The sequence below is a fragment of the Dermochelys coriacea genome, chromosome 2 (assembly GCF_009764565.3).
Source record: "Dermochelys coriacea isolate rDerCor1 chromosome 2, rDerCor1.pri.v4, whole genome shotgun sequence".
Taxonomy (NCBI): Eukaryota; Metazoa; Chordata; order Testudines; family Dermochelyidae; genus Dermochelys; species Dermochelys coriacea.
Genome location: NC_050069.1, coordinates 154,866,235 through 154,879,531, shown reverse-complemented (window position 1 = coordinate 154,879,531; position 13,297 = coordinate 154,866,235). Strand labels below are relative to the sequence as shown.

The following is a 13,297-nucleotide window of genomic DNA, read 5'->3' as shown; positions in this document are numbered from 1 at the left end:
TAACTTCTACAGTACTAATTGTGTTCATGCTTGTTTTAAGGTTCACTATGATTTTGGATTAAGAAATATTTTATCTGTCTTAAGAACTCTTGGAGCAGTAAAAAGATCCAATCCCAATGAGCCAGAGAAAACAGTAGTGATGAGAGTTCTACGGGACATGAACCTCTCGAAGCTGGTATCGTAACATTGGTTACCTTCACCAAAATGCTTTTTAAAAATGTATTTATTACATGTTAATATGAAATAAAATGTATTTTCTCAGCAGTTGGCTACATCCATTTTCAATGATACTACTTCTCTTTTAATGTCTGGCATATCAAAGTGATAGGGCTCTGAACACATTTTTTCCTTTTTATGAAGAGAGGACAACTCCCCGCCCCCCAGCAATCAAAGACTTCAAATGAAGAAATAATAATAAGAAATCCTATAAGATCTGAGAGGAAAATCTAGCCTGATTTTTAAATTACTTTTATATGGAATGGAAAGGAGAGCAAACCAAAGAGAGAGGGAAAAAGAGCACATTGAATTTCATCTGTCATTTTAGATCCCTAGTAATCCAGAATTTCAATTTACACTAAGTCTTGGCAATCTGCCTTTTCAAACATCATAACAACCAGAATGACTTATAGTGAGTGGGCTGTTTTGAAGCAGCTAAAGAATACTTATCTATTCTATTCTCTTCCACCACTACCCTCTTCTATCCAAAGAATTCTTCGTTTTTTCCATTTTGCTGTAGCTGGAAGATTATATACTGTGTGTAACCTCTGCTAAAGTACACAAACACCAGATTCACAATTAACTGTCTAGCTAATTCAAGCACATTTTTAAACCACAGTCTAGATTATAATGATTTACATAGGAAAAAATTAGACTTCAAGAGAAGAAATAAGGGGAAATCTAGCCTGTTTGTCTAAATGACTAATGGATAGAGAGATTTACAAGAATTGTACTAAAATTGTACTAAACATTCACATACATTTTAAGTTAATATTTAATTTAGAAATTCCTATCTATGGCTAAATTGCTTGAAAGTCATTTTAATAGCGTACATCCACTCATCATTTTCACATTTGTTTTAGAAAAGATATCTATTTTACTGCTGTTATTTAAATAACATATTCTTGCAGACTGTAATTACAATAATAATTAATTTCAAAGAATAAATAATTGGGGTTTTTTCCTACTTTTTAATTGACAGGTAGATGAAGATGAACCTTTATTTATGAGTCTGATTAACGACCTGTTCCCTGGAATTACTCTTGATAAGGTTGGGTATCCTGAACTGGAGTCGGCCATTTGGAAAGAGACGGAGAAAGCAGGGCTTATTCATCATCCTCCCTGGATTCTTAAGCTTATTCAGCTGTATGAAACTCAGCGAGTCCGACATGGTTAGCATGCCAAATGAGGGTTTCATACTCTATTATAGCAGTAAAGGCTTTTATATTTATTTTCTACAAATGGTAGATTTTTTTCTTTAATAATGTATTTTGAAACTAAACAGATGTCATTTTTAAAGCCTCATATGGATATTTTTATGAGAAAATTGTTAAGAATAATTTTTATCATAAACAAAGAGCCACCTTGTCCTCATAATATTCACAATTTAGCTGTGCTATAGTATGTCTTTTTATGGGAAATCTTCTCGCCAAACTCAGAAACAGCTGATTTTGCTCAATATTCTGAAAAAAGTCAAATTCAGGCAGAGACTAATCATGGCTCTTTTCAGCTCAAAGGTGAATGTTTCCTATAGTTATGACCATGTTAAAGTGAAGAGGTTGCAAATGAACTGTCTTGAATCCTTAACTGTAATGGGTCCTACCACATGCCTGTTGTACTTCCAAACACCATTAGAACTTCTCTGTTCAATGCTGATCACTTCAGTTGAAGAAAGATAGAATAGAAATTGATGCAGTCCATAAAAGGGTAACAAAGATAGTGGTACAGCCAGATTTACAAATGATGGGAGATTGCAAACACCAGAATTACTTAGCCTGGAAAGGAAAAGAGATAAAGGGAATCTGATTAAATTTGTCAAGATTTATGAAGGGATTTGTGAAGGACGATCCTTTTTATGCTTTCCCATAGTACACAAATCAGGGATCTCTAGCTTAAACTAATACCCTGGTGCATTTAGAACAAATAAAAGGAGATATTTCTTCACAAAAGCATATTTAAATCTGTGGTCTTTACTGTCTCAGAAAGTCAGTTCACGTATTATGACTGGTTAAACTAAAGAGCTGGATAATGTTATGGCTAATAATGTTTCTTCTTGATTCATTGGTCTAATGCAGAATGAAATTCTGGGGCTCATATAATACCCTCTAGGGGCAATACCAATGTGAGGGCCAGGGAAACCTCAAGGTTCTCCTTGTAGAATTTCCTTTGAATTTTACTCTTGGAGTGTGGGATTTGTGTCCAGCTGCAAGAAACTGAACATTCACCCGCAAACACCATAATTCCCCTGAGATCCACACAGATCCCCAAGATCCTTTGAGAGCAGAGGGCCTGCTGTTCAGTGCCTCCATATTGGGTCTGGGTCCCTGAAATTCTGGCCCAGCTCCCTGGCAGTGCAGCTCCAAAGGAAGCTGTGAGACCTGCTGTCAGAGACTCCCTTGCAGATGTTTGGCCTAGTAGTACTCCTTTTAGGTGGTTGCCAAGGCAGAGAAGCACCACTGAAAAGTTAACATCATCTTTACCTGTATTAACTTTCCACTGCTAATTTTATAAAGTGGAGGGGAGACAGTGCACATTCCCTTAGCTCCAATTCCTCCCAATACCCTCACCACGCATGGATCTTCAGATCTATGAGAGCTCTCCAGGGGACCCAGAGAGAAATGGTAAAAGTGCTGCAGAGGTAATTGTTCTCTTCTACAGCGAGAGAGGGAGATCTGTGCATGTTTAGAGTCCCCTCTGTGTTCAGATCCTAGAGGCATGCTCTGCTCTTTGGGACTGATCCAAAGCTCACTGGAGTCAGCGGAGAGTCTCTCTCTAACAGGAATGGGTTTAGCTCAGATCTTATGTTCCTAATGTAGGGCTGGATCCTGCACAGTTCCGAGTACCTCCTATGGGATATTGAACACATACAACTCCTATTCGTTTTAGAGGGAGTCACAGTCTCTCTGCATTACGCATGCTTGGGTCCATAATGTTGGTCAGAAGCTCTATGCTACTAAATCCCTCCATAACTTTGCATCCAAGATTTTCAAAGTCACCTATAGGATTTTGATGCCCAATTTCCATTACAATTAATGGGAAACGGGCATCCAAATCTCTAGGTGGCTTTGAAAATTGCAGCCTGAATGTCCATCTGCTTTCAAACTATGTCATTGTTTCTTGGCACACAGCTTTGTTGATTTAATATAAAGTAACTGAGTAGGATCAGCTATAGCCTAATTTTAATTTATTGTTTAAGAACTCAGTTGGCAACATGAGTATAAACTGATGAAGTAACAAGTTTGTCTCTTACTAAGAAAAATATATCAAAAATGTCTTCATGGTTTATGCAAGTGTATGTTTTTGTTCCTTGTACTCCAGGAAGAAATGATCAATTTTGTATATCACTTGGAACAACTCTTTCTTGTAAAAGATATTTAAAAATGATTGTTTTTGTTTACCACCAATCAATTGAGTGTCACCACCTATGAACATCAAAAGGCAGCTGTGTTTTCCAATTAGAAAAAGGAACAGAACTGCCTAAGGGAGGATAGAGAGCCACATTGGCTTGCCTACCAGAATAAATCAGGCATTTATGAAAGCCTTTAATAAAACATTTAAAAAATTTAATTTCAGTCAACATCAAGAAAGTGGAATGAAAAACAACTTTTATAAATTTAGTTTTGATTTAAAAAAACAAGTTTCTGATGTAATGCATCATTAAATTGGTGTGTGACGTTTTGGCATTTTATTTTAAAACAAGTTTATGTTGTTTTAAGGTATGATGACTCTGGGTCCGACTGGTGCAGGAAAGACAAAATGCATTAATATCTTGTTGAAAGCCATGACAGACTGTGGCACTCCTCATAAAGAGATGAGGATGAACCCAAAGGCAATTACAGCTTCCCAGATGTTTGGTACTCTCGATGTTGCTACAAATGATTGGACAGATGGCATTTTCTCTACTTTATGGAGAAAAACTTTAAAAGCAAAGAAGGTAACTGGCTATTGTGTTCTGACAGCCAATAATAGCATTTAATGCTGTTTCTGTAAGGTATTATTACAAAGCGACATATCCCTTTCAGTGCTTCATTTATATGAAGGGTCTGTTTTGATCAAATCAAATTTGAAAATATAATATTTTAGTTATTGTTTGTGTCTGAGGGCTTGTCTTCACTACCGGGGAAGTCGACCTAAGTTACGCTACTCCAGTTACATGAATAATGTAGATGGAGTCGATGTAGCTTAGGTCAACTTGCCCTGGTGTCTTCACTGCACTGCGTCTATGGGAGATGCTCTCTGGTTGACTCACCTTAATCTTCTCAGGGAGCTGGAGTACTAGAGTTGACCAGAGAGTGTTCTGCCATTGATTTAATGGGTCTTCACTCGACCCGCTAAATTGACATCCGCTGAGATATCCCTGGTAGTGAAGACAAGCCCTGAGCATTTAGGAATGTATACAGGGTTACTCTGAAGTACATGCCAGAGAACACTCACCTCCTTAAGCACAGACTTGAGGTTCTGGGGCTGGATTAGTGAGCTCTGTAGGGTTTTATTTCCTCTTTCATCTTCTGTAAACCTTTAGTCCTTCCATTTTTTTCAACTCCCATACAAAGATTTTCAGTGGTTTAATATAGAGACAAAGTGAGGGAATCTCTCCCATCCATGTTTTACATCCATGCTACTCCAGATCAGTAATTATATTGGAGCAATTTAGTTATAGCCTCAGTTGAAAAATATTGCATACTGATTTCTCTTCTCTCTCCTCAGACCTGCTGACAGTGCTGCCACAGAGCCATATATGTTATGAAGGTTGCATTGTGTTTTATTTAGGCCTTGGAAAATGTGAAAGCTTGATATGAAAGAATTAGGTATTGTCTGTTAAGGGATTGTAGGCCTGCTCCTGTTCTCACTGAAGTTAATGGAAATTGTTTTCATCTGCTTCTGTGGGAACAGGATCAGGCCATATGGCTGTCACGGGGGAAAGCAACATCTCTCTGTATATAACAACTGAAGTTAACTTTTTGTCACTGATCAAAAAATCTTTGGTATGACACACAGTAATGAAGTGTGATTTCAATCACTGGGTAAATAAGGAAAAAAAGGAAATATTATGATTAATAATAAAGCATTCAGCACCAGATCAGATAAGTTATAAGTCAATGTTTATATAAAGTAATGTATTCTCCTATGTGTTAAAAAACTATATTTTTTATCATAGTATTTACACTTGTACATGTATATTTTAGGGAGAACACATATGGATAGTTTTGGATGGTCCTGTGGATGCGATATGGATTGAAAATCTGAACTCTGTTTTAGATGATAACAAGACCCTTACTTTGGCTAATGGAGATCGTATTCCAATGTCCCCAAACTGCAAGATTGTTTTTGAGCCCCATAACATTGACAATGCTTCCCCAGCAACAGTATCTCGTAATGGGATGGTCTTCATGAGTTCCTCAGTGTTAGATTGGAGGCCTATTTTAAAGGCTTGGCTGCAAACTTTGCCTGCTACACACTCTGATGTCCTATGGAACAGCTTTAACAGTGTCTTTCAGGTATTAAGGCCAGTACTTGCTACAAAGAAAAATGAATTGCAATCTGCTTATTTAACACATCTGGATAAATTAGCATTATTTCTCCTAAATTCTACTTCGTTTGTTTATCCCATTTATTTATTTAATAAAATAAAGAACTGACATGAAGGATAACCACAAGACATAATGCAGACAAAGAAAGGGCCTATAACAATAGCTAACGTAATCTAAATGAAACGATATTAGGTGGATAATATGACCATTAATTTGAGTGGTGGGAGAGCTTTTCCCTTTGTTTTTATTTTTTTAATCTGTTGGCTAGTTGGAGATAAATTATTATCTCCATTTGATTGTTTTATGCTGCTGGCTGGCAGAATTAATTTATGCTGCTTGGTGACTAACATTGTTTTTGATATTTTAATTATCACTAGAGTGCTCAGGAGGGTCTAAATGGGCTTTTTTGTTTGTGTTATATTTAAATAAATAAGAAAAAAATCAGGCCAAATTCATCCTTATTGAAGCTCTGTTAACTTCAGTTACAGCAGGGGTGCATTTGATCCACGAAGTGTATATTCTGTAGCACTGTGCACTTTTAAGTTAAGACTTATTTGCATGATACTTTTGACATAGCATCTCTTTAATAAGTTATTAGGTTAAATCATACTGAATCCAAAAAGACCAGAAGGAAAGTCCAGAATGTCTTATCCTTCCATACTACAAGTACAAAATACTATGTAACCCTCTGCAAGATATTGATGAACGAGGCAAAGGCTGGGAATTGACAGAGTTTTCATTAATCACCAGGGCCAGTTCTACACAGTGGTGGATGTATATTAGTCTTACATGTAATAGACCATCGCTGATGCAACTGAAACTTAATTTTTCTTCATAAAACATTACTACTGAAAGTTAATGCTGTGTATTCTTTTGCCTTTGTAATTTTCTTCTAATTTCTTTAGTTGTCACCTGTAGTAGCACAACTGAAACCGATCTTTCCTTTCCTTTCCTTTCCTTTCCTTTCCTTTCCTTTCCTTTCCTTTCTCTTTTGCCAATTCTCCCTGTTCATTTACCTCAGATTCCATAGTTGTTTGTTTTTTCCCCACCTTTTTCATTTTTGTTGGATTCTACAAGTGAGGTTTTTCTTGTGCTGGCCTTTTGAACTGTCATTGTAAAAAATGTGTTTATAAATATGACAAAAGCAATGACTAATATACTATTACAATAGCTAGAATGTTAACAAATGACTTCTCATAGAAACATTTCATCTTAGTTCCTTCCCATTTATATTGAAACCCACTTCTGTCATTACATTCATTTTGCTGTAACCTCCAAAAAATAATGCTCAGACTTAATATTTCCTGCAGCGGTAAGAAAGATAATTTTTATAATGAATTTTTAAAATGTGCTTCCAAAATAATGTATATTTGGGTCAATTTACTGTTTCCGTCCCATGATCTTCTTTTATATTTTATACTGTATCTTGTTCTGAATGCATAATAGTGACATTTTTCAGAAAAAAAGTGTATTTTATTAGCCTGAGAGATGGAAACGCAGCGAAATATAAAGTTTTTTCCATGCTGAAGGCTGTATTTGGAACTATCCAAATGTAAACCAAAGTTGTCAGACTGTCAATTCTCCTTTCACTTTTAATGAGCTAGCTTTGCTTCTCAAATAATGTGGGTGATAACACTGATTTTACAGATGGGGATAATACTGATTCCATATACAGATGGCTTCTTTTTCTCTTATTACTTTTTTCAGTATATAAAAAATTGGATAAGTAAACTATACAAGAGAACTTCATACAATAAAGTGCACTAACAGCAATATTCAAACTTCAAATACAGGATTACTCACATTAGACCCAATATCAATAAAAACACAGATATGATAGCTTATAAGTAAGTAACATGTAGAAGAACAGTGTTGATAATGCTACAGAAAGGACAGAATCTGTCTTCAATTACCACTTGTACAAAACCACTTAAATCGATGCGAATTGAACTAAATTTGGCTCCGAATTAGGTGAGAGATCAAATGCAGTATTTAGAGTTGGTTTACAAGGAACAATCAGTTCTGTGATTATACAGCCCTTAAAAATCAGTATATAGGGTAAACATGATCCATGAATGAAATCTCAGGGCCAGTTCATAATCAGAAACAAGAACTGAGAATGAGAGTTGCCATATTATTTTGTCTGGCACAGATGTCCTGACAATTTGTACTAAGCCATAATGTAAAGGGACTGTCAAGGTGAATATTGTTATAATTCTTGTCATGATAACATTCTGTTAGGAGACCAAAAATAATACCAATATTTTAAATTTACTTTCATTATCAAAGGATCCCAAAACACTTCTCTGTGCAAGAACCAGTTCACCCACTACTGAACACATGTGGTGTGGAATTGCAGCAGCTATTTAATAGCAAACAACAGTGGTGGACAACAGTTTAGGACAGGAAGTGAAGAAGATTACGTATCAGTATGAAACTTTGGGGAAAATTTATCTATTTACTCATTTATAAAATATACACAATTACAAAAGTTCAGCTTTATATAAAATGTGATATAAAGACCAAAAGAAAAGAGAAGAATAAACTCACAAAGACCTATTTTCAATAGAATCAAGACTATCTTTGAGGTCTCTTTTTTCCATAGGAGCTTTTTCAGTCAGGTTACTGTGACCCTCAGAAGAGGCTTCAAAATATTAAACTTTACTGTCCACATCTGAAATCCTAACACTAAGCTCTACATGCACATTTCCTCTCTCTGAGTGATACAACCTCCTATAACTGATGGAGTTGCTTTTTTGCAAGAAGTAAGCATCTGGGGGAGTTTCTGGAGATTGAAGTAATTAGAGGAATCCTACAAAGAGGATGCTCAGTTAGTGGCATTGGTCCTTTTTGTCAGAGAATATAAAGCTGTAAAATCTGTTGTTGCTTTGATATAGGCAACTTGAGCTTTATCATTTTCTTGTACAATTTGATACAGAGCAATTGTCATCCTGGATCAGAGCTAAGGTTCATCTAGTCCAGTGTCCTATCTCTGACAGCGGCCAGAAACAGGTGCTTCAAAGGAACTTGTAAAAGCACTGCAATAGACAGATGGGAGATGATCTGGTACCCACATTAGATCTCATCCTGATCTCTAACAGTTGAAGACTAGCATTAGCCTTGGAGCATGAAGTTTAATCTCCCATCCAAAATTTTTATTAACATTAACTATTATGACTCTGGCTATTTTTGTTATTAATATAAATGTCCAAGCCTTTTTTGAATCTTGCTAAATTTTTGTGACAGTGAGTTCCACAGTCTACATATCTTGAGAAAAAATATTTCCTTTTATCTGTTTTGAACTTGCCACCTTTTAATTTCATTGAATGTCCCCTTGAACTTGTGTTGTGAGACAGGGAAAACAGAAGTTTCTGATCTAACTTCTCAATACCATTAATATTTTTATATACTTTTTATCATTTCCTCTTATTATTTCTCCAGTTTCTCCATTTCTAAACAAAATATCCAAATAAATGATAAACTCATTTAAACTATCTTCCTGGAGCTTGCAACCTACTTTCTTCCAATGTATTGAAAGCATTTAAAAATATAGTAATAGAAATTTATTTGAAGTGCATTAGAAACTATAGCCCTGATTCTCCTCTCACATCAGTTTGAACCAAGGATCTCACTGCAGTTATATTAGTGAAAAACCAGCATGTGAGAGAGGAGAATCATACTCAAGAAAGAAGGAGATGGTCTAATGTATGTATCGTTATGGCAAGCTTTGTGTTGCTGTCTTCCAACCAAAAAAAAGGCAACAGTAAATGTGCACAACATATGTGGCAGATCCCCAATGTAACTCAAGAACACTTTTTGAATTTCTCCTTTTGAATATTGGTTTATGTAGCCATTATGAATAAATTCACTCACTATGATACATGAAAGTTACCTATTTAGGATGTTTGCTAATAGTGACTTTTCATGTTTTAAATCTGAATATTCGTACTCTCAGAAACTGAAGTGAAATGTATTTAAGTCACAGAATAAAGCAATTGAACAGTTGTATTAAAAATAAATCATGGCACTGATTTATGAGTTATTAAAATGGGTTTCTTTATACTCAGATGAATGTAATGTTTTCCTTTGCAGGATTTGATTGATTTTGTTTTCACTGCTGTGACACCAAAAATGCCAGTTTTAGAATGCATGTACATCAAACAAGCTATTGACCTCCTACAGGTAGCTATGACATCAGGTTATCTGTCTCTTATTCTGTTGTTTGTGCCTGGATATTGTTCAGAGCAGGCAATGGTTATACATTGTCTCTTTTTTACAGGGTTTATTGGCAGACAGAAATGAGAAGCAGCCCAGCCAAGAGCATCTAGCTCGCTTGTTTGTTTTTGCTATAATGTGGTCAGTAGGAGCTCTTCTGGAATTGGATGACAGAGTGAAAATGGAACTGTTCTTACAGAATCATTCTACAGCACTAAAACTTCCAGCCATGAATGGAGAGGAAACCATGTTTGAGTTTGGTATTAGTGATTGTGGTCAGTGGGAGCACTGGTCAAAGAGGGTTTGTATGCAGTAATATACTAGTTCATTCTTTTGAGTAAGCCTGATAAATATATTTGACAAGAAAAACATTGTTTTTTACTCACTAAAACTTGTAATTTAGTTTGGAAAATTATGCCTAATAAATGACCATAAGATTCTTTTTTGAAGGAATTTTTCTCCCACCACAAATATTTTGGGTTAGACAATGGAAATAGTTTGGGAATGAAACAGGGAAAAAAAAAATCCTGTCTTCGCTTTCTCCAGTGACTGTCACCATAATATAATTAAGTTCCCCCAGCAAAGACCAAAGTAGTCTATAAAATGGATAATCGGGCTGGGGGCAGTGAAAATACTCCATCAGTCTTGCACCCCATTCAGGAAAGCAGGGCGGCCTACTGACTAAATGCTAGCGAACACTCTGCTTTCAAGAAAAAATACTTTTGAAATAGTGTATTGGTTTTGTGTTCACATGCAGTGTCCTTATGGTTCTGAAGAAAATGTCTAACCTATTGTTTATATTATTTCTATTTCAGGTACCTGAATATGTTTATCCTAAAGAGTCAGTGCCAGAATATACTTCCATCCTAGTTCCAAATGTAGACAATGTCCGAACAGATTTTCTAATGGACACTATCATGAAGCAGGGGAAAGCAGTTCTACTTATTGGAGAGCAGGGAACAGCAAAAACAGTTATGGTTAAGGTACATAGAACAGAAAAAAAGCCTCCCATCTTCATAGTACAACATTGTTACAAAAATAATTGACCTGATCACGTTACACTGAAATGGGCAGGTTAGAAAATATGATTAAATGCCCACCACATTAAATTACAGCAATTCCCATTGAGACATTTTGCCCAATACACACAAATTGTAGTTCAGAAAAGGATACATAATAGCTATTTATCATTTTGCTAGTGTTGGTCACAGGACCATGACATAATTGTTAGGTAAGTCACCTTTTTTCAGATACTGTCTCCGGATTTCTCATGAGAAGCTAGATTAGAGAGCTTGCTAACACAGTGCCTCTGGCTGGAGCATTTCTTATGTTTCTATCCATGCTCTTTCTGTGACATATGCATGAACTATCCTTTTGATCCTTTATCCCAACATTATTTCTCCACATTGCAAAGACTTTTTTCAGAAGCTAAGAAGGACAGAAATAAAAATTTCTTTCTTCAGTTGGAGATTTTTCAGAGCCAAGTCTAATGGTTCATATCTGCCCTCTTCATTGGCTAATAGAAAACTACTTATTGTTCTTTTCTCCACTGGGGGAATGCTACAAGAATTACTCTTAAAGTACTCAACGGGTTTTTTTTCATTTATAAAATGTCCCTAGTTAGTCTCATGGTCCATGTACAAAATTTAATAACTTACTACATAAGAACCCAAAGTCTAGAAGAAAAGATCTACTCCCAAATTATAGATTAAGCACCAGTGCACCCTCTAGATAATCTGCTTCCCCTGGAATGTGAATTTTAAGACCCATCTTAAAGTGGTTTGTACTGACGCCAGTAGCAATTAATACTACTTTTTCAGTTCAGCTGTTGGTGCCACCATGCTTGCCAATATAATGTCAGCTTCTGTTCCTGGCATCAGCTGGGAAAACTCTTTTAGCAGCATGAAGGGGAGTGGTATGGATGGTGATCCTGATAGCCTACATACTGGAATTCAGTCAGATGCTAACAATCTCCAGCCTTCAGCTGCCTCTCCCCTCCCTAAGAATACTTAGAACTTATTCCAAGGAGTGACTTACCTCTTATCTATTCTAAACAGAAAAAGAATATCCCTTCACAGAGGGAGGTATAATTTTAAAAAGCACCAAGATCCATTCAGTCTCATTTCAGATTAAGGATTATAGCAAACTGCCTCTCCAAGTGATCCTCCTCCTCCTCCTTTACTTTATTCATTACCAGGGCCAGCTCCAGGCACCAGCATTCCAAGCAGGTGCTTGGGCGGCAGTTGGAAAAGTGGCGGCAGTTCCTCCGGCTGCAGTGGCAATTTGGCAGCCCATCCTCTGTTCTGCCCACCGCAGTGGCAAGTTGGGGACAGCTTCTTCCTTTTGCCGTCTGCAGCGGCAGTTTTTTTCACTGCATGGGGCGGCAAAAACTGTAGAGCCGGCCCTGCTCATTACCTGCACTTTATAGAAAGGAATTGCCAGATATGTGCAACTGCTTTCATAAAAAAACAAAACAAAAATCCCCAAGCACCTTTTTGAAATGGAAAATTTCAGGAGTTAAACTGAAAATTTGGAAAAGCTTTGTGTGTGAATACCTGGTGATGGTTATAATGGAGGCTGGTTCACAACCTTTATTATAGTAGTTGCTGTTGGGAGTTCTACTGTTCTAAGAGTAGAAAGCCTTATTTACACTGGTGTAGTAGAGTGAAGAACCAGGCCCAGAATCCGGTTAATAATCTTGACACTGAGAGTTCCTGTCCTATAGATGTCAGAAATGATTTTCAGCAACATGAGTTCTGCAACAGGACATCTCAGAAGACCTATTTAAGTCAAAACTATTTATTCCACATATATATGAGCATTAATTATTTGAGCTGTAATTATTCTCACCATGTGAAGTTTGTACTAAAAAAAATGAGACAGGATTTCTTTTGAATTGTTCTTGCATTTGTAATGTTACACAGGCTATTATTAATACCATAAGGAGAGGGATGGGCAGTGAAATGCTCCAGTTAGCCAGCTGCCTGTGGTGTTCTTCAAATACCCAACGATTGTGTTCGAGGAACATCATCTTTTTGTGTCTTCCTCAGAAAAAGTGCTTCTAAAAAGCAGCAAGCACTTCTGAAAGGGAGATTCTGGTTTTGGGCAGTCAGCAAAATCGAGATCCTAATGTTGTTCATCAAAATATCTTTTTGGGGATGGAAAATATTTTCCTTTCTGATGTAGCTGATTGTGTTTTCTGAAGTACCCCACTAGATCTGCTGTTGATCAGGTAATTATAAAATCTGACTAACAGTAATGCAGAGCTCTAAATATTCTTTGTTCTGAGGTTCTGAAATTGGAGAATTTCTATTCAACTCTGTTACAAATATAAG

The 13,297-nt window shown here is 36.4% G+C and overlaps 1 protein-coding gene across 1 annotated transcript in view; it reads left to right on the top strand.

Moving 5' to 3' along the window:
- The window catches only part of LOC119851672 (dynein axonemal heavy chain 5-like), a 270,620-nt gene that overhangs the window by 136,084 nt on the left and 121,239 nt on the right, over positions 1-13,297 (top strand). The window contains exons 45-51 of the mRNA XM_043508515.1: positions 41-175; positions 1,199-1,388; positions 3,933-4,150; positions 5,403-5,714; positions 9,840-9,929; positions 10,027-10,263; positions 10,778-10,945. Coding sequence (XP_043364450.1) covers positions 41-175; positions 1,199-1,388; positions 3,933-4,150; positions 5,403-5,714; positions 9,840-9,929; positions 10,027-10,263; positions 10,778-10,945 — 1,350 coding nt within the window. The remainder of the gene's footprint in view (positions 1-40; positions 176-1,198; positions 1,389-3,932; positions 4,151-5,402; positions 5,715-9,839; positions 9,930-10,026; positions 10,264-10,777; positions 10,946-13,297) is intronic.